The 20,162-nt window shown below is 40.3% G+C and overlaps 1 protein-coding gene across 1 annotated transcript in view; it reads right to left on the reverse strand.

Annotated features, from left to right (window-relative positions):
- The window catches only part of gas7b (growth arrest-specific 7b), a 22,904-nt gene extending 3,252 nt beyond the window's left edge, over window positions 1-19,652 (reverse strand). Inside the window, exons 1-4 of the mRNA XM_034707980.1 lie at window positions 19,604-19,652; window positions 19,048-19,126; window positions 12,489-12,617; window positions 9,220-9,343 (exon numbers count right to left, since the gene is read on the reverse strand). Coding sequence (XP_034563871.1) covers window positions 9,220-9,343; window positions 12,489-12,617; window positions 19,048-19,126; window positions 19,604-19,614 — 343 coding nt within the window. The 5' untranslated portion in view covers window positions 19,615-19,652. The remainder of the gene's footprint in view (window positions 1-9,219; window positions 9,344-12,488; window positions 12,618-19,047; window positions 19,127-19,603) is intronic.
- Window positions 19,653-20,162: the final 510 nt, after the last annotated feature.

Consider the following 20,162-nt stretch of genomic DNA (forward strand, 5'->3'; position numbering starts at 1 on the left):
GCTCCACCTCTCTCTCTCTCTAACAGGATTATCTCTGAGTGATGATTTTATTATGATAACATGATCTCTGATAAAAGGACGGCCGTATCTCTCTACTCATCTTCGTCTCTGTTTCCTGCTGAAAACAAACTCATCATGTGTGAGATTCAATCAGAGAGGAAATGATGATGATGTGTTCTTCATCTCCTGCTCATGTATCTCATTGTTCAGACAGACATTATTGATGTATGGTTGTGTTGAATGTAATCAGACCTTGAGCTGGTTCAGGACTGTGTTTATCAAAGTGTGGTCTCTTTTAAAAAGTAAACAAAGACATGATCTGCAGTCTGAGCGGATATGTAGTCATTAAAACATGTTGATATCAATACACACGTGTGTCTCTGGATGGAGAAACAGCAAATCAAATCAAATCTAAACACCATTCAGAAACTCAGAGTGTTTCTCTGCAGAGGATCCTAACACGGGCCCGGCTCCGTGCTCTCTCATTCATCAACACCCACCGGTTGTGTTTTTAGAATGCAGCACGGAGCAGGACCTCCGGACACCTGGAGTCATGTGACCGAGGTTTCCCTGCAGTAATTACTGAATCAAGGATTCTCCTCCTCCTCTCATCATCCATGTTGTCTTTCTGGTCCTCTGAAAACCTCTGACCTGTTGACTCCAGGCCTGGCTCCGCTCATCATGACTTTGGTTTGTTGTTGTAGTTAAGTGAAATACGATCTGGTGATAACACAGAGTGTTTTATTCTGAAAATAAACCGGATGTTTTCATTTTGTTTTGGTGAAACCTGACTTCCTGTTCCGCTCCATCTGCTCTGTTGAGATTGATGCGTCGTGCTTCAGCATCCGGCAAACATAGAAGTCTTGTGTATCTGATCCAGAGGGCTCTGACCTGCTGGATCAGAGACGCAGCCGGAACTCAACGGAGTGGATCCAGTGGAAGTTAACACATTGATTAGAATAGAAACCTATCAGATGCGGTGCTGTGACGGATCGGAGACGGACCGGACACAGATCTGGTGGAATTTGTCCATAACGTCCTCTGTGTGCGCTCTCTTAAAACCATCAAACTGTACCTCTAACGTGTTTCATACATGTTTGTAATGTTTGTGTTCACCTGCAGGTTAAAGCTCCCGGAGACATCAGCCTGACTGAAACTGCGCATAGAGATGATTCTGAGTTTACCATCATCATGCATGCTCTGCTGCCTCTGTAGATTTTCTGAGGACTTTCGAAAAACACTAATAAGTGCTTACATTTCAGATAATCAGACTGACTAAAGGATCTCCAACAAGAAACATCTACTAAATCTGTCTTGGGTTATTTTAGTTTAGTTTTCATTTTCATTCTTGAACCCGTGTGTTCATTGTGTTTGTAGTGTTTCCTGTTTTATTTTGAAGGGCTTGCTCCTCATGTTTCATGCTTTGTTTTACTTCCTGTCCTTTCCCTCCACTTTGATTGCACCCTGTTGGTTTCACCTGTGTCCTGTGTTCACATCTGTTGCTCCTTACATAGTGTGGATTTAGTTTCTGTGGGTGTGTCCCGTCCATGTTCATGTGCTTAGTGTCAGTGACCAAGTGTGTCCCGTCTCTCCAACAATCAAAACAGCAGCACACCTGACCTGCACTTTATCTGTGCTTACGGTAAGACTGCAGCTCAGCTGTGTTGGTGAAGTTTATTCCCCCTAAGTTATAATCAAGAGCCACAAAATTGCCGCTGGATGCAGCTGAAGAAATTTAAATGTAAGAAATGTTTTAAAGATGTAAATGTAACTTTATATTACATTCATATCTTAACAATACATATGCCTAATTTGCCTCATTTTTATATCTTTCTTTTTTAAACTCTGCCCTGTACAGTGAGTGCTCAGAGAGGCCCCTTTAAATAAAATGTGTTGTTATTATTATTATTATTATTATTATTATTATTATTATTATTATTATTATATAGCCAAACGTTTGCAGTGAACAGGTCCATGGTGATTAAAACCTTACAATGTATTATATAAAGGGAACACTTAATTCACTACCTGTATCTGCAGAGATGTTTTTATTAATAATCATATGGAGTTTATCACAGTCACATATTACAGTTGTAAAGTACAAATTTGGCTCTCTAAGCCTACGTCTTACCATTAATGAAGAGATGACCCAAGCAGAGCTCTAAATAACACCGAAACAATCAGCTGCATGTTTAGTCTAACTCAATATATCCTCTCATTATACTGCGTGATGAAATGGGGGTCGGCAAGTGTGTTGCAACTGCTTTTAAAAATCCCTTCACACTTGACCACTAAATACGTGCTCACAGACGATACGCAAATGTTCCTTTAACGTCACCAGAGTGTGAGCGTAACCGAGCGCCACAGTCTCCTCCTCCCTTCTTTGTGGGGTTCTTCCTCTCTCGTGCTCTCTGGTGTTTCTCTGTGCTTTCGTTTTTGGACATTCTCAAGTAAGTTTTGTTTAACCTGTTGGCTTTGTCTGCACGTGGGTCCTCCCTCCTTTGTTTGACTACACACGTGACATTATCCAGTAGACCAGTAGGTTGTTATTGAAGTGTAAATCTCTATAAGCTCTTAAATCTCTATATTCCTTCCATCATGTTAGATGTTAGATGTTAATTCATGTTGAGTTATTGTTTCATCCACATTTCCCCAAATTGAATCTGATTAGTTTGTATCTCTGGACATTTTGAGTCTCAATCTGAAGGATTAAAGCAACTTAAAGGCAATAGTATTAATCCAATGATGCAACATTAGGACTCCACATTTTTGTTGTTGCAGCAGTAAGCTTCAGGTGAGCTCAGTGTGTGGTCCTATGATTAAATAATAGAAATAAGAACGAGAAACGAGTCAAACACTCTGAACTCACGACTTTAGAAATGAAACCAAACGTCAGAGTGAACATCCGAGCTTGTATCAATACTTTTAAAACACTGAACAGACCGTGCTGCAGAGACTCTCACTATGTGTGTGTGTGTGTGTGTGTGTGTGAGAGCCATAATGAGTCTGTGCTGTGAGCAGATGGATGCTTTATTTTGTTTGCTCTGTCATCAATCCCCCCCCCTCCTCTTCCTCGCTCTTCATCACTCAGACACACACCGTCAACAACTGCTGCTGTTCCTCTGCCTGGTTGCATAATTAGCACGGAGGAGGGATGACTTCATGTGTGTGTGTGTGTGTGTGTGTGTGTGTGTATGTGTCAGTGTTTGGTCGTGCCTGGTTGATGACATCACACTCAAGTGGTGGGTTTACACCTGTTTGCTGTCAGTCTCAGTCTATGCAGGTTAACTCTCATTCAAACTGTCACCACCTGAACCTGTTAACGCTCCTCCTCCTCCTCCTCACTGTCACCTGCCCAAGATTCTCCAGCTTCCACTGCACATCAGTTTCAGCCACAGGTGAGGTGTGTTTGGTCATACAGGTGACACGTTGCTATCTTTAGGACGCAGAAAAAACTGCGCTCCTGCAGCGAGCTTCTCTTTCTATCATCTCCTCGCACCATGAGACCCTCATCTGTATCTCCGCTGAAACACAACCGATCCAAGACACTAGACGTCAGCTAACCATAGACAGCATAAATAATTGGCATAGTATCCGTGATGATGTCACCCGTCTGTTTCTGAAGCGCTGTTTTGAAGCCAATCGTCGGCGGCAGCCATATTGGAAATGTTGAACTCAACATGACAGCTAGTGTGAGGTAAAGAGGCGGGCCTTTAGCCTCCTCTCTAACAGATACAGTGTTCCCGCCTGTCAATCAAGTCAGCCATGTCCTTATTTGGGAAAAACTTGTAATCGTAATATCTTCAAAAATAACGAGTTATAACCCCCCCCCCCCTGTACAATGTGTGCCGATAGAGAAGTTAACTACGTAGACCCAAGCCGTTTCTTTGTACCAGGATGTAAACATGTTTAGCGTCAACCTCTGGTCTCAAAATATGAAGCTCATGTGGAAGTATCAAAAACTGCAGTTCATGGATCGTCCACTTGAGGCTGGCTGCAGAAACACAGAAACCACATACACACCCATTCAAAGAAGACGATCTTTACAGCAGAATTAAACATGTTTACAGCCTGCCTGACTTGATTGACAGGTGGACCCCTGTAGCTGTTCACGAAAAGACTAAAGACCTGCCTCTTTACACCACACTAGCTTAACAGAAGTTAGGTCGAGGTCAACATTTCCAATATGGCTCCCGCCACAATTGGCTTCAGAAGCAGATGGGTGACGTCCTGGATACTACGTCCGTTACAGTCTATGAGGAGCACCACCTCTCTGCACACTGCGCTCTTCATCATTTAGAAGGAGCCTTCTGTGTTGAACATACATGCTGAGGTTTAGAGGTGCCATGCGTGGATCTCTAAACAAGCTCGACAGTTGCTAACACTTTCTATTGAATGCTGAGGATCTGGATCTGCTTTGTTAGTGGATTTTGCAGGTTCAGTTTAGTGAACGCCTAAACTTTCAGTATAAACTGTCATAAACTATAAACCATGCATACTGCAGTGGTCGCCATGTTCACTCTGTAAACACAGTGCTGTGACGTCTCTGTTTCGCACATGCAGGTCAGTTTAGGGCCACGACATGTTCCCACAGGAGTCTGATACAGACCACATTTAGTGGAGTCTGCAGTGAGAACGTAGCCTTAGAGATTTTTTAAGACATCTTATTCATTCAGCTGACAGGACAGCAGAATGCGGTTGGGCAGGACGCTGGGAGGGAGAGAGCGGAGGGTCACAAACGGAAAGGAATGCGCAAGTATGAATCTAACCTGGGCTGCCTGCCCGAGGGCTACAGCCTTTACAAGAGGCGCACAACTTTAACATTAGGCCAAACCAGCGTCCCACCAAGGTCGTTTTCCAAACACAGAAGAAAATGTCTGATCAGAAAATCTCAAACCCTTTGCTTATTTTTTTGCACGGTGTAAACATCAGAATGAATCACAGTAAACTATACACATGATTGTTGAACAACATGACTTCAGTCTAGGCGCTGTAATCATGAACTAAGAAGACACCTTTATATCTTAAAGAGCTCATAGTGCCCTATTACCCCTCTAGAACACTACGCTCCCAACATGCAGGCCAGCTGGTCATACCTAAAGTCTCTAAAAGTAGTATGGGAGGTAGAGCCTTCAGTTATCAGGCCTCTCTCCTTTGGAATCATCTACCAGTCAGAGTCCGGGAGGCAGACACCCTCTCTACTTTTAAGAGTAGGCTTCAAACTTTCCTTTTTGATAAAGCTTATAGTTAGAGCTGGATCAGGCTTAGACCAGCTCTTAGTTATGCTGCTATAGGCTTAGACTGCTGGGGGAACTGAGACACTCATCACTTACTTTAACTCTCCCTGTCCCATTAAAGTTACTAACCATAGACCTTTCTGGAGTCCCTGAGCTCCCTTGTCTCGTAGGTTCCTCTGGATCTCTGCTGCTGTGGACGTGCCAGACTCCAGCTGCTACAACTACTACTATCCGTCTCACCACTATCATCCCTCTCTCTCTTCATCTCCCTCTATCCCTCTCTCCAACACAGTCTCAGCAGATGTGTGTCTAACATGAGTCTGGTCCTGCTGGAGGTTTCTGCCTGTTAAAGGAAGTTTGTCCTTGCCACTGTAACTTGCTAAATGCTGCAAAGTGCTCTGCTCATGGTGGATTAAGATGAGATCAGACTGAGTCCTGTCTGTAAGATGTGCCTGGATCTGATCCTGTCTTGATGTTGGGTCTTTGTTAATAATAGAACATATGTTTGGAAAGAGTCTGAGGAGAACAACACAACAAAGTACGTGGCTGTCACTGGATCATAACAGGAAATAAGAGCGTCCCTGTGAGCTGAATAATAAAGTCTGTTTTATCTTGATCACCTCACTTTTTTACATTTTGGGACCCTGAGATTGAGAACAGAGTAAATCAGTGATGAGATGATTATGTGGGGTTGGATTAAAGTCAGATTTCTACAGCGTCTGGATGTGTTTGAATCTCCCCCACAGACTGTAGAGTCAGTCCCTGCCCACGCCTCTCCGTCAGTCTGCTGTGAACATAGACCAGTCCTCTCTCATCCCTCTATTAAAAAAAACTCTCAGTCTGGCTCAAAGTGCTGATAAAGCTCATGACTCATGTTCAAGACAAACACAGCACCAGGGGTCACCGCTGATTTCAAGAGTGAGCTCCAGTGGAGGGTGAAGTGGGAGGAACTTAATCGTTGAGTGACCTGCAGGGGCTCTGCAGTCTGGACAGAGAGGAGACGCTGATCCTGCTCAGATCACCTCAGATCGCAGGTTCAAGGACTGAAGGAGGCAGGAAACAGGCTTTAATGGATGTTTCGTATCTGTTACACAACTGGGTCCAAAAAGCATCAGACTGAAGTGTCTGATATTACAGAGAGGACCCCTGCAGAGATAGAGCTTCTAAACTAGACACAGCTGTTACACCTCTCCATCTAAAGACACTTCACTAACAAACAGCCACTTTAAGGCTGGCACACATTACTGGACTCTTCAAACCTTCACACATTCAGAGAGCACACACTTGATGACAACAAAAGACAGATCGCACAAGTTAGTGTGTGGTGTGCACTGCAGAGCACACCACACACTAACCCATTCTTCAGCAGAGTATCAGGTTCTTCACGCTCAATATTCCAAATCTTGCGAAGTAACACGTGAATTCGGTGTAAACAAACATGGCGGAATGTGGGCTGTATTCATTACAGCTCGAGTTGTATTCATTACAGCGGTGAGTTTTCACCGGCGCCATGTTTTTGTTTGTCTTTACTTCCTGTTCCATCAGTCAGCTGAGTCAGCTCACGTCTTGATTGGCTTTTGCTCCGGTACACGTGACATTACACACTGAGCGTGCTCTACTCCTCTCGGAGCATCCCACACACTACAGGATTCATAGTCGCAAATATTAAACATGTTCATTATTTACAATCTCTCCTTCTGAGCCCTTCTGAGCGGCTCCGACTGGACAGAATCACTCTGAACACACCCCACACCACAGGAAAATCACCCATGATGTGGTTTGCAAACATCAGACAATCAAGCCTTTGCTGGCTTTGATCTTAAGAGAGAGATCGGGACAAAAATCAGCCCGATTATCCTGTGGTGTGTACCCGCCTTTAAAGGTGACATATCATGCAAAATTGACTTTTTAATGGTTCTCTACCTGAAATATGTGTCCCTGGCATGTCTACAAACCCCCCGAGAATGAAAAAAATCCATTCTGCCCCTGTTCTGATTTCTCCACCTTTCTGTAAATGTGTGTGAAACGAGCCGTTTCAGACTTCAGTGTTTTTGTTACGTAACAACAATATCAGGTCTGTCACGGAGTCAGAGCTCGGAGCTTGTTCAGCCCATATACTGTATAAAATACTACTCAACTTCTCCTCTGTTTTTCATTCCCTGCACAAATGTGTGCTAACAAGGAGCTTAGGATGGAGGCATGCTAGTTGTAGGCTGTCTTAATAAACACAAAGGTCGGTTTTACTCCCCACGTCTGCAGATTTGAAGATCTAGTGGATGATTTTTATTTATCATGGATAAGTGCTAGCGCTAGTTAGCATAGCTACATAGCTACATGTCGTAGCTGTAGCTGTGTACCAAGACACACGTCTACATACTGGCAAATCAAACAACAAGAAACACTAAATCTGTGACCAATCCTTCAGAAAGGTCCTGCTGCCTTTCTGGCAGAGGTCGGCTTTACTCCCCACGTCTGCAGATTTGAAGATCTAGTGGATGATTTTTATTTATCATGGAAAAGTGCTAGCGCTAGTTAGCATAGCCACATAGCTACATGTTCGTAGCTGTGTACCAAGACACACGTCGACATACTGATAAATAAAACAACAAGAAACACGAAATCTGTGACCAATCCTTCAGAAAGGTCCTGCTGCAGGCGCCTCTCCGTCAGGATCAGATTCTGGATCAGATTCAGAAGGTTGAAGTAACGCGATCTATGAGCAGCCGTGCATATTCAGCCAACATGTAAACATTAGATCAACGTGCTGGAGAGCCGAGGCACATCCACTTCCGGAGGGGGCGTGGTCAGAGAGAAAACAGAGTGTTCTGAGGAGGGCTGAAGAAGAGGGTTTTTCAGGCAGACCAAAATCTGATTTAAAGTGTTTTTTTGAGCATAAACTTTAAAGACATGTTTTGGGGACCTCTTAGACCAATATATATTGATGAAAAAGAGCGTGATATGTCACCTTTAACTTGAAGAAAACAGAACATGCTGCTCTCCAGCTTCCCTGATTGTTACGGTCAAATTCCACCAGATTGTCCGGTCCATCTCCGATGTGTCACAGCACCGGATCTGATAGGTTTCTATTCTAGTCAATGTGTTAACTTCCACTGGATCCGCTCCGTTGTGTTCCAGCTGCGTCTCTGATCCAGCAGGTCGGAGTCCTCCGGATCAGATACACAAGACTTCTATTTTTGCCGGATGCCGGAGCACGACGCATCAATCTCAACAGAGCAGATGGAGCGGGACAGGGAGTCAGGTTTCACCAAAACAAAATGAAAACATTTTCTGTCTGTGTAATGTTATTGATTCAATCGCTAAACAAGGACCGGCGTCAACTCACTAAGTCCTGGAAAAGCAGCCCCTCAGTGGCTTATTGGTTTGTTTGGACTGGCAAAAGCGAGCAACTACAACAATCATTTAAAAAAATACTTTTGTCATGTCTGAGAAAAAAGGATCTGTAAAAATAATGTGTGAAAAGGTTTTGTTGATACAGAAATATTGAAAGAATTTTTTCCTTGACATTTGTGCAGAAATATTCTTCACAGTGTGTTCTCACTAAGTCTGAGAGACGGATCTGTGAGTGAGACCAAGAACATCTAAGTTACAAACTTAGAATTAAGAGCATGAATGTTGACTGATCTTCTGTGCAATCAGCAGAATCATAATATGACCAATGTGAGGTTTGAATATAGAGTTGTAGATGTAACAGCTGTATGTGGTTAAAGATCATCTTCCTCTTTAAGTAAAAGCTCAGACTCTTAGAATAACAACCAGAGCCTGTCAGGGACAAAAACTCTAACTTTGATTCTAAACTTTATCATAAAGCAACCTCCTGAAGTTGTGTGTACCTGTTTTGTCTTCAGGCTCTGAAACATGTAGAAACAGCCCCCAGTTATAAAAATACCTGAGCTCCCCTCTAAGCAACAAACACCTGGGTGAGACTGTAACCCCACTTTGACCTCTGACCCCGGGCTCTGACCTGCTTGAGTGGATTTCCTGCGGGCCTTCTTGATGTCTTCTTCGATCTTGTTGCTGAGTTTGATCTCCAGCTGCTGCGTCTTCAGCTCCAGTTCCTTCTGCCTGTCGGCCAGAGCCTTACGAGCCTGCCGGGGAGAGAGTCAGAGACACTTCAGACCTCACAGCTGCACCGACTCTTAACTTTACACGTCTACTGTAGTGCAGGTCTGTCTTTAAAATCTGGGAGACAAACATCTTTAAGTGCTAAGAGTTCCTACGAGGTTGTAGTCTGCCTCTGTTCATCGCAGGGATAACGCAGACATGTGTAAACGCTGGACTGTCAGTATGACGGTTCATCAGGAGACGTCTGCTCTCTGCTCAGATGACAGATGATGGGAGACTGATTTGTTTCTGACTTCAGGGTCCGGACAATTTCTTTTCATCAAACATGGAGAAAGAGCAGGAAACAGTCCAGGAAACAGACGTCTGCTGTTTGAATCAGCACCAACACTGAGGTTAATCTGCAGAGCTGTGCAGCGTTAGTCTGAGACTGTAGGGCTGTCACAAAGATTCATCACGTTTATAAAGTATCAACATGATTCATTCAAAAACTGTTTCAACATCTGGAAATAAAATAAAGGCAAATATAAGAGGAAAAAATGTGATTCATTTCCCTGTGTTTGCTCGATCATTGTTCTCAGTTATTTTAAACTAATTGACTAAATTAATACTTACTTCATGCAGACAGAGGTATTTTCTCTGAGTATCGTTGTGTCCATCACTGGGTTCACCAGCTGAGCGTTAGTTCAAAAGTAGCCTAGTTTGAACGTAATTTCTAATTCAGGATGAAGTGTACTCTCTCATAACATTTTGGGCCTTGCACCAGCTGAGATAGTTCCAACGTTAGTATAAGTTACATCTTCAATTTTACACCTCGACTCATAATAGCTAAAAAACTCATCTTAATGTTTTGGAAAAAAGTAGAGGCTCCACCTGTCAAAGTATGGTTAGAAGAAATGGTAAAACTCTCTTATATTGAGAGGATTCAGCTCTCACTTTCAAATAATCCAGGGCAATATGGCAAGACTTGAGTTCCCCTTCTACAATATATTCAATATATTGAAAAAACAAACTCAACTAATCACGATATAACATTAATGGCCTCATTGGAGTGGCAGGAAGTACAGCTCTGACAGGGTGGGTGGGTATGGTGGAGTAAGGGAGGGGTGGGTGGTTTTGAGTATTACTTTTCCTCTATGTTTTTTTTTTTCTTTTAGTGTTACTCACTACATCTGTTGACTTGTATGTTTGTTTGTTATTTTTGTTTTTCTTCATTTAATTGAAAAGGAGGAAAATATCTGTAACATTGAATGTTTTATAATTAGATTCCTCTGAGCTGCCGTAGACGTCCTCCTGCTGCGGACGATCTGGACTCCAGCTGATACGGACGTGCTGGACTCCAGCGGCAACAGCTACTACTACTCGTCTCATCACTATCACCTCTCTCTCTTACTCCCCTCTATCTGTCTTTCCAGACCCAACTCGGTCGAGGCAGATGTGTGTCTAACATGAGTCTGGTTCTGCTCGAGGTTTCTGCCTGTTAAAAGGAAGTTTTTCCTCTCCACTGTAACTAGCTAAATACTGCGATGTGCAATGCTCATGATGGATTAAGGTGGGGTCAGACTGAGTCTTATCCTGTCTTGGTGTTGGGTCTCTGTTCATAATTTGACATAGTGTGGTCTAGACCTGCTCTGTTTGTAAAAGCGTCTTGAGATAACGTTTGTTGTGATTTGGCGCTATACAAATAAAGATTGATTGATTGATTGATTGATAATTGCTACCTCAATAAAAAACATTTAAACATTAAATATTACACCTCGCTCTGAGTCGGTGTAAAGTCCTCAGTAACAGACCGGGTGTCATGGCCAAGTGGTAGCCTCTGTTCTAAAAATATGTGGCCAATGGTGAAGGGCTAAAAACTGCAGTTCAGGAAGACTCCCGGAAGCCACATACACACCCATTCAAAGAAGCCGATCTTTACAGCAGAAATAAACATGTTTACAGCCTGGTTCAAAAGACGAGTGTAGTCTGGATAGCTCATTCAATTGGCACATACTGTACGAGGTGAATTTTTGTCATATTTCACCTTTATGTTGCTGTTTGTTGACTAAGTGAAGTTACAGGAGATATGATTAGCTGTTAGCTTGTTTAGAGGCAATGTGGCTAAAGGGAGTTAGCACTTAAACAAACACCTCCTCAAGAAAAAAGCTGTTCACTGATTGGCCGAAGGAAGTGAAAACGTCACATCTAGGTTAGTTTAGACCGTAGTTGGACATCACGTTCTACTAGTTAAGATGAATCTTACCTCTCTGTGGTGAAACCAAACAATGACACAACTGAAGTTACAAACTAACTCGTTTCAACGTTTGGTTTAGTGAGGACTTCACACCCTAGCTTAGGACTCAACTTCTGCAGAGCTGCTGTTAGCCGCCCTTTATTATCCTCTTTATGGTGTCATAGGAGGCTGGGGCGGTAAATCTTAACCCCACTGAGATCAAAAACAATAACTCATGAAATAATAACTATATTAAAAACTAGTTTTTAGTTAAGAAATATACAGAACGTTAAATAATTACACTACTGAAGGCACTAGTCTATGGACACAAATAGATGCCAAAATAAAATGAAAAAGCAAAATGCGTATTTATTCTGAAAATTAAAAAAGCATTTCTGTGAAGGCATTTTAATTGCTGAATTTTCTTTTTAATTTGAATTATGATAATAATTTAGCGGGGCATTTTTTGAAAATTAATTATACATAAATAATTAGCATTGTTGAAGATTAAAATTGAAATGCGAATAGGATTGATGAATATTATTTTTAATTATGAATCACATAATGCAGCTATATTTGGAAAATCAATAAGCATTTCTGTTAATGCAATTTAATTTTCAAATTTGCTTTTTCATTTTAATTTTGGTAACTATTTGCTTCCATACTAATCTAAAGAATATTTGAATCATAGCAAACAGAGCTTAAATGATAAACTCCTAAATGCTCATTATTACTCTATACTACTCTATATATACTACTAATTCCCTCATTTATTGTCTTATTCATATTAATATCTGAGACTTTTAAAGGCCCTCCTTACATTAGGACATGTGTTGATAAAGGAGGTAACATTTCATTCAACCCATGACTCAAAGTTCACGATACACTTTTTCCTTTGCCGTGTAAGAGTGTGTGTGTGTGTGTGTGTGTGTGTGTGTGTGTGTTTGTGTGTGTACCTTCTCCACGGCTGTGTAGCGTCCGACCAGCTGTTTCCTCAGGTCGGCGATGTGATGATCGAATCTCTTCATGTCTTTCTTAAAGTTCTCCCTGAAGGTGAGGAAAGGTTTCTCCACTTCACTCTGCAGCTGATCGACAGAAGAAAACATCCCATGATCAACACCGACACGCAGAACAAAGACAACAACAACAACACAAGAGTTTTCTTAACCTCTCTGAGCCTCCTTCAGGTGTCAGAGGACGATAAATCATGAAGTCAGACATGACAGTCGTTTCTCTGAGAGCTCTCTGTTTAACATCCTGAGTGTGTCTTAGTGCAGACCTTAGGCGTTTTTTGGCTACAGGAACGACCAGTGGACCCAGGGTCTAAATTTAGTTCAGGGGTAGATAATCTCCCCCCTGAAAAGCCTCTGCTAGGGGGGTAGTACTTTTTAAAAGTCCTGGGACTTTCAGGGGGCACGGCCTGCAATGCTGAACGTGTCTGATTGGTAGATTAACCTCAGTGTTTTTATTCCTCCCTCCGTCCACAATAACATCACACACATCTGTGATTCACTTGATTTCTCTTTCTTTCATTAGTTTTGATTTGTTCTATCTTTTTTGTATGTGTGTGTACTTTTCAAAAGAAGAAGCTGTGATTCTCTTGATTTAGCAGCTTGTAACAGTAGTCTTCTCTCAGCCCACCGTGAATGAGTCTCTCCCGGTGTTCCAGTTTTAAAAGTGACCCTGTAATCTGGAGACCTTCAGCTGAACGTGTCAGTGTTTGTGGAGTTTACACAGCTGTTGAAACACAGAGGGAGTTCCTGGGAATGCAAACTAGTTTAGTTTTTATTAAGATTTCAAAATATCCTCATCAGATATTTAATGATGGTCTAAAGACGTTTATGAGGGATGCATCCGGCTGAAAGTCTCCAGTTAACAGGGTCGCTGTTTAAACCAAAACACCGGTCGATCTCTGCCACGGCTTTTTGAGTTCAAAAGGATTTTAAAGCCGTGTTGAAACGTCTTTGCTACTGACGCTTATCTCCTCTCACGTGTTGATTCAGTCTTTGCTTTTTCCATGTTTTCAACCGCAGGCGCAACATTTTCACTTTTTTTCAAGTTTCTTCTGCTTTTGGAGCACAATTTCAAATTTGAGGAAAATGTACTTTTTCGACAGGATCCGGGTCAACTTTTTTGTCAATTTTTTTTTTCAAAATTGTTTTTTTGTCACAATTTTTTTCTTGTCACATTTTTTTTTGTCAACATTTTTTTTTTCAATTTTTTTTGTTTTCAAATTAAAATTTTGTTTTCAAAAATATTTTTTCAGTTTTCACAGAGGGAGTTCCTGGGAATGCAAACTAGTTTAGTTTTTATTAAGATTTCAAAATTTCCTCATCAGATATTTAATGATCGTTTAAAGACGTTTATGAGGGATGCATCCGGCTGAAAGTCTCCAGTTAACAGGGTCGCTGTTTAAACCAGAACACCGGTCGATCTCTGCCACAGCTTTTTGAGTTCAAAAGGATTTTAAAGGCGTGTTGAAACGTCTTTGCTACTCGCGCTTATCTCCTCTCACGTGTTGATTCAGTGAATCCATCTGTGATGAAATATAGCACCATCTAAAACAGACCAGCTGAGTCTCTTCATGCTAACAGGCTAACTGTTGTCCTGTTGGGACTTCAGTCCGCAGTCGAAACGCACTAAACAATGGGGACACAGGAACCTTCTAGTTCCAGGTAAAGTAGTTCCGGGGGCTAAAAGACCCTGGTACTCTTACGTTGAAATGCACCTCTTAGCTCTCATCAACCGTCGGTGTAATATCACATTCAGAGCAATATTTTGTGATCTTTTTCACATTTCATTTTGTTGTGACAAATAAATGTAAGTTAAAATCACTGTTAAATTAAAATGCTAAATAAAGATATAAATGTTAAACGTTCAATCTAAATGTTAAATGTTGCTCTGCTGTCCTAAATGCTTAGCTAATATGAAAATTTACACTGCACGCTAGCTTGAGTTCCAAAATAAAACCTTCATCGATTTAGATTTAACATTTCAAATTTATATTTATATTTTGCACTTTTAGATTTAAGTTTGATTTAAACTTAGATATATTTGTCACAACAACATTAAAGGTGAAAAAGATCACAAATATTCCTCTAAATTTGATCCAATAAGTGACTTTTAAAAATTCACTCTACATTTTTAAGACATTTAAGAGCTAAATATGGTGAAATGCTGCTGTTATTTTTAGTGTGCACAACTTTACAAATAGAAACGAGCTCCTCAGAAGATGGATTTCCTCTCAGCTGTGTTGTGTTTGAAACATCAGGCTGTGGTGGGAAATAAATGACAATGTGGAACAGCTGAGTTTCCACACAGTGTCACCCCTGATCTGTGTTCCCTGTCCAAAAGCATGCATGACGTTTAATCACTTTCATATTCCTGATAACTAAATGCAAACACAGATAGAGTAACTCCCCAAGCATCTGAAGAGGTGACTTCTTTCAGCAATAACTCCTGAAATAAATCAAACTTTGTGCACTTCAGTAATGGTAATGTTAGCAATCAAAACAGGAAATCACTTTAATCCACCTCCTCATATCTGATTTAATTATCCAAAAAACATAATTAACTCCATTTCCTGCAGCTGTTTTCAACATTATGTCATCATCCCCAACTCTGAGCCGGTTTACGAGAGGAACGGTTTAAATTTAAGAACCAAATAAGAACGAAAACATCAGATACCCGCTTTTATGTTTCTGAAGGTGAACAGCACGCAGTGAGAAACTTTAACTGTGGGATTAGATAGTGTTCATCTTCATCTTTGATCTGTGGGGAAGCTTTCTGTTCAACGTGCTGCATAGATAACAGTCAACCTGAGAAGTGACGGTGTGTTAAGATCACGAGTAAAGAGAAAGCCCTCCAGATAAATAAACACTCATCATCTGTTGGTGGTGAGTCTCAGTTTCACTGTAAACAGTGCGTTCCACAGACGCATCACTCTGACTTCCTTCAGCGAAATGAGGAGCTGTGATTCACTTGATTTCTCTTTCTTTCATTAGTTTTTATTTGTTCTATCTTTTTTGTATGTGTGTGTACTTTTCAAAAGAAGAAGCTGTGATTCTCTTGATTTAGCAGCTTGTAACAGTAGTCTTCTCTCAGCCCACCGTGAATGCGTCTCTCCTCCTGGTGTTCCGGTTTTAAAAGTGACCCTGTAAACTGGAGACCTTCAGCTGAACGTGTCAGTGTTTGTGGAGTTTACACAGCTGTTGAAACACAGAGGGAGTTCCTGGGAATGCAAACTAGTTTAGTTTTTATTAAGATTTCAAAATATCCTCATCAGATATTTAATGATGGTCTAAAGACGTTTATGAGGGATGCATCCGGCTGAAAGTCTCCAGTTAACAGGGTCGCTGTTTAAACCAAAACACCGGCCGATCTCTGCCACGGCTTTTTGAGTTCAAAAGGATTTTAAAGCCGTGTTGAAACGTCTTTGCTACTCGTGCTTATCTCCTCTCACGTGTTGATTCAGTGAATATGAGTCCGTTCCATGCTAACAGGCTAACTGTTGTGTTGCTCATAATGATACCTGCCTGTGTGTCTGCTTCTATGGTGTCATCTGTGATGAATGGCATTCCTCTTTGTTTTACTGCCCTCTACTGGTCTGGTGGTGTAGTGCATTTACTTATTTTCTCCATACGTCACTGGCCTGAGTTGCACAATCTACCCGGGACTTCAGCCCTCAGTCGAAACGCAGACAACAGTGAGGGCACAGGAACCTTTTAGTTCAGGGGAAAGTAGTTCTGGGGGTAAAAGACCCCGGAACTCTTGGTCAAAATCCACCTCTACAGGACTACTTCTCACACAAGAACATCAGTTTCTGTTTCAGGTTCATACCGCTGAAGGAAGCCAGAGTGAAGCTGCTGTTGAGCTGTTTACAGTGAAACTGAGACTCACCATAAACAGATGAACGGGCGCTCCTCTCTCTTGAATTCTCTCTTGAGTGTATTGATTGTTTGTATTTTGAATGAACATGTGGATCTGCTTCTGTTTGTGACAGGACTCTGCTGTAGATGCTTTAATGTCAGTGACAAGTGAGTTCTTTTACCATCCCAGGGTTGTTTCTTTTGTCCCACATTAGTATTTATTGAATATTTTCTTATTGTTCAGAAATAAACAAAGATGTAATGATGTCTAAAGATCATTGAAACTAGAAATCAGTCTGTCTACTCTGAACATCTATAACGGACATCTGTGCACCTCTGGAGGATCACGTCACTGTCTCTGTCTCCCCCAAGAGTCCAGCTCTGCCTCTGGTCTTTTTATGGTGCCTTCAATGGGGTCGTGTTTACTACTCCCCGAGAAGAGACCATCATACTCTTGTAATATATTTGGTATAAATGCTGGCTATACTCCAACGTGTAAAAGCCATATTACAACCTTCCTCCGGTCCTGCAGATGTATGCAGTGATGACTGTAGTGATGACTGTAGTGTCATAGGCTGCTGGATGATTTATGATGAGTGTGATGAGTGTGTGCTCCAGCCCACAGAGCCATCAGGAAACCTTTAACTGTGTGCAATCCCATCTGAAGACAGTCTGCCTGCCTCATGAGTCACATGTGCTGCAGAGCTGACAGTGCGGAGACACACACTGTCCTTAACACCGTCTCCCTCCTGTGTGTGATGGACCTTTCTGTTAAAGGGTAACTAAACTCTAAGTTTCCAGGAATTGCATCTACCCCGCAATTTCAAAAATGCCTTCAGCACGTGGCGCCTTTCTGAAGTTGTGCACCCTGAAAACAACAACTACAATTCTCTACATTTAGCTCCAAAAAACGTCCTAAAAATGTAGAGAGAATTTTTAAAAGTGACTTTTTTTATCACATTTAGAGGAATTTAATTGGTTGCAAAATATATATTAAGTTAAAATATCTGTTAAATCCAAATGCTAAATATAAATATGAAAGTTAAATATTTTGTCTAAATGTTAAATCTAAATGTTAAATGTTAAATATAAATATAAATGTTAAATATAAATGTTAAATATAAATATTAAATATAAATATAAATAGAAAAGTTAAATATTAAATATAAATATAAATGTTAAATATTAAATATAAATATAAATGTAAAATATAAATATAAATCTTAAATATATATATAAATGTTAAATATAAATATAAATGTTAAATGTCAAATCTCACTGTTAAATATAAATGTTTAAAGTTGCTCTGCGATCCTAAATATTTAGCTTATATGTAAATTCAGACAACTGTGGTTTAGATTTAACAATTAAAATTTAGATTCATATTCATATGTAACATTTATATTTATATATAACATATATATTAATATACACAATTAATATTTATATTTAACATTAATATCTGTATATAACATATATATTAATATACACACTTTATATTTATATTTAACATTTATATTCATATTTAACATTTATATTTATATTTTACATTTATATTTACATTTATATATAAAATGTATATTTATATTTTACATTTATATTTATATGTAACATTTTCATTTAACATTTATATTTATAGTCAACATTATATATAACATTTATATGTATATTTATATGTAACATTTATATGTATATATAACATTTCTATTTATATTTAATATTTGTATTTAACATTTATATTTTTATTTAACATTTATATTTAGATTTTTCATTTATATTTATATATAACATTTATATTTTTATTTAACATTTAGATTTAGATTTAAAATTTAGATTTATATATAACATTTAGATTTTTATTTAACATTTAGATTTAGATTTAAAATTTATATTTATGTTTAGCATTTAGATTTAACATTTAGATTGAGCATTTGGGTTTAACAGTGATTTAACTTAATATATTTTTCCATAAGAAAATGAAACGTGAAAGAGATCACAAATATTCCTCTAAAAAAGTGACTTTTAAAAATCCCCTCCACATCGTTATGAAGTGTTGGAGCTTAATGTGGAGAATTGTAGCTGAAGATTTTCATTGTGCTCAGCTTTACAGACGGCGCCCCATAGGATCCAAATGAATCAGTTGAAACACTTCAGTCACATAAACTCAGTAAATGATGAATACAGAGGTAGACCAGAGACTCCTGTGATGATGTAAAGAAAGTTTAGTAACACATGCCTGTGTATAATAAACTGAAGTCATCAACATGATGACACTAGAGACAGGCGTCTAAGTATTCTGCTGCAAACACTGATGGCTCCAGTTATCTTAGCTTTGATTTGAAATTGATAGAAACAGAATGATGCAACAACAACAACAACAACAACAGCCTGTGGGAGTTTCTATCTCCAGGACAAAAGCTCAGAGACAAGATGACAAGAGGGAGGAAACTAAAGGAGGATGTGGAGTCGGTTCATTGTCTGTTCAGAGGGAAGTGAAGCTCCTCAAAAACACCTCTGCATTAAAGTAACGTTAGACATGAAGGGAATAAGTGCTTCATCCTTACACATGCATAAATAAGATTATATAAGGTACGGTCGTTCAGAGAGCGGCGTGTGATTAGAGGAGGAGAGAGGTGTGATGGATTACCTTTGAGGAGAACTTCAAGTGAACCTCTGCTTCGTCTGCCAGACTCTTCTTCAGCTGGGCCCAGGCCTCCCCCAGGGTCCTGAGAGAGGAGGAGGAGGAGGAGGAGGAGGAGGAGGAGGAGGAGGAGGAGGAGGAGGAGGACCGTTTAATATCTCACACAGCAAAAGACCACACACGTTCACTCAAAGACATGCAGGGGGGAAACGCACACACACACACACACACACACACACATACAGGCATGCAGATGGGGTTCAGCTGCAGAGTGGGTGCAAAAGTTCACAGATACAGCAGAGACTGTAAATCTGCAGTTCAGCTAATGATCACAACGTATGAGACTTTAAACACAGCTGGACACCGTCGCCATTCAAATTAAGGGAACACATTAGGGATTAATCATACACCACATACATTTTTAAATAAGAGGGATTCTTAAAAGTTCCTCAAAAGGCTGCTTTCCTGCATAACTTTAATGAAGTAAATGTAATCTTATCAAAGATAAAGTCAGTGCTCCCTCTGCTGGTCAAACTACATGATGGCAGTATTTCTGGATCACCTGAGATGCATTTCCACCAAGAGTTCCGGGGTCTTTTAGCCCCCAGAACTACTTTCTCCTGAACTAAAAGGTTCCTGTGCCCCCATTGTTGTCTGCAATTCGACCACAGGCTGAAGTCCCAGGTAGATTGTATAAATCAGGCCAGTAAATGCACTACACCACCAGACCAGTAGAGGGCAGTAAAACAAAGAGGAGATAAGCGCAAGTAACAAAGACGTTTCAACACGGCTTTAAAATCCTTTGGAACTCAAAAAGCCGTGGCAGAGATCGACCGGTGTTTTGGTTTAAACAGCGACCCTGTTAACTGGAGACTCTCAGTCGGATGCATCCCTCATAAACGTCTTTAGACTATCATTAAATATCTGATGAGGATATTCAGCTGAAGGTCTCCAGTTTACAGGGTCACTTTTAAAACTGTAACACCGGAAGAGACGCATTCACGGTGGGCTGAGAGAAGACTACTGTTACAAGCTGCTAAATCAAGAGAATCACAGCTTCTTCTTTTGAAAAGTACACACACATACAAAAAAGATAGAACAAATAAAAACTAATGAAAGAA

This window comes from Notolabrus celidotus, chromosome 18 (genome assembly GCF_009762535.1).
Source record: "Notolabrus celidotus isolate fNotCel1 chromosome 18, fNotCel1.pri, whole genome shotgun sequence".
In the NCBI taxonomy this organism is placed as follows: Eukaryota; Metazoa; Chordata; class Actinopteri; order Labriformes; family Labridae; genus Notolabrus; species Notolabrus celidotus.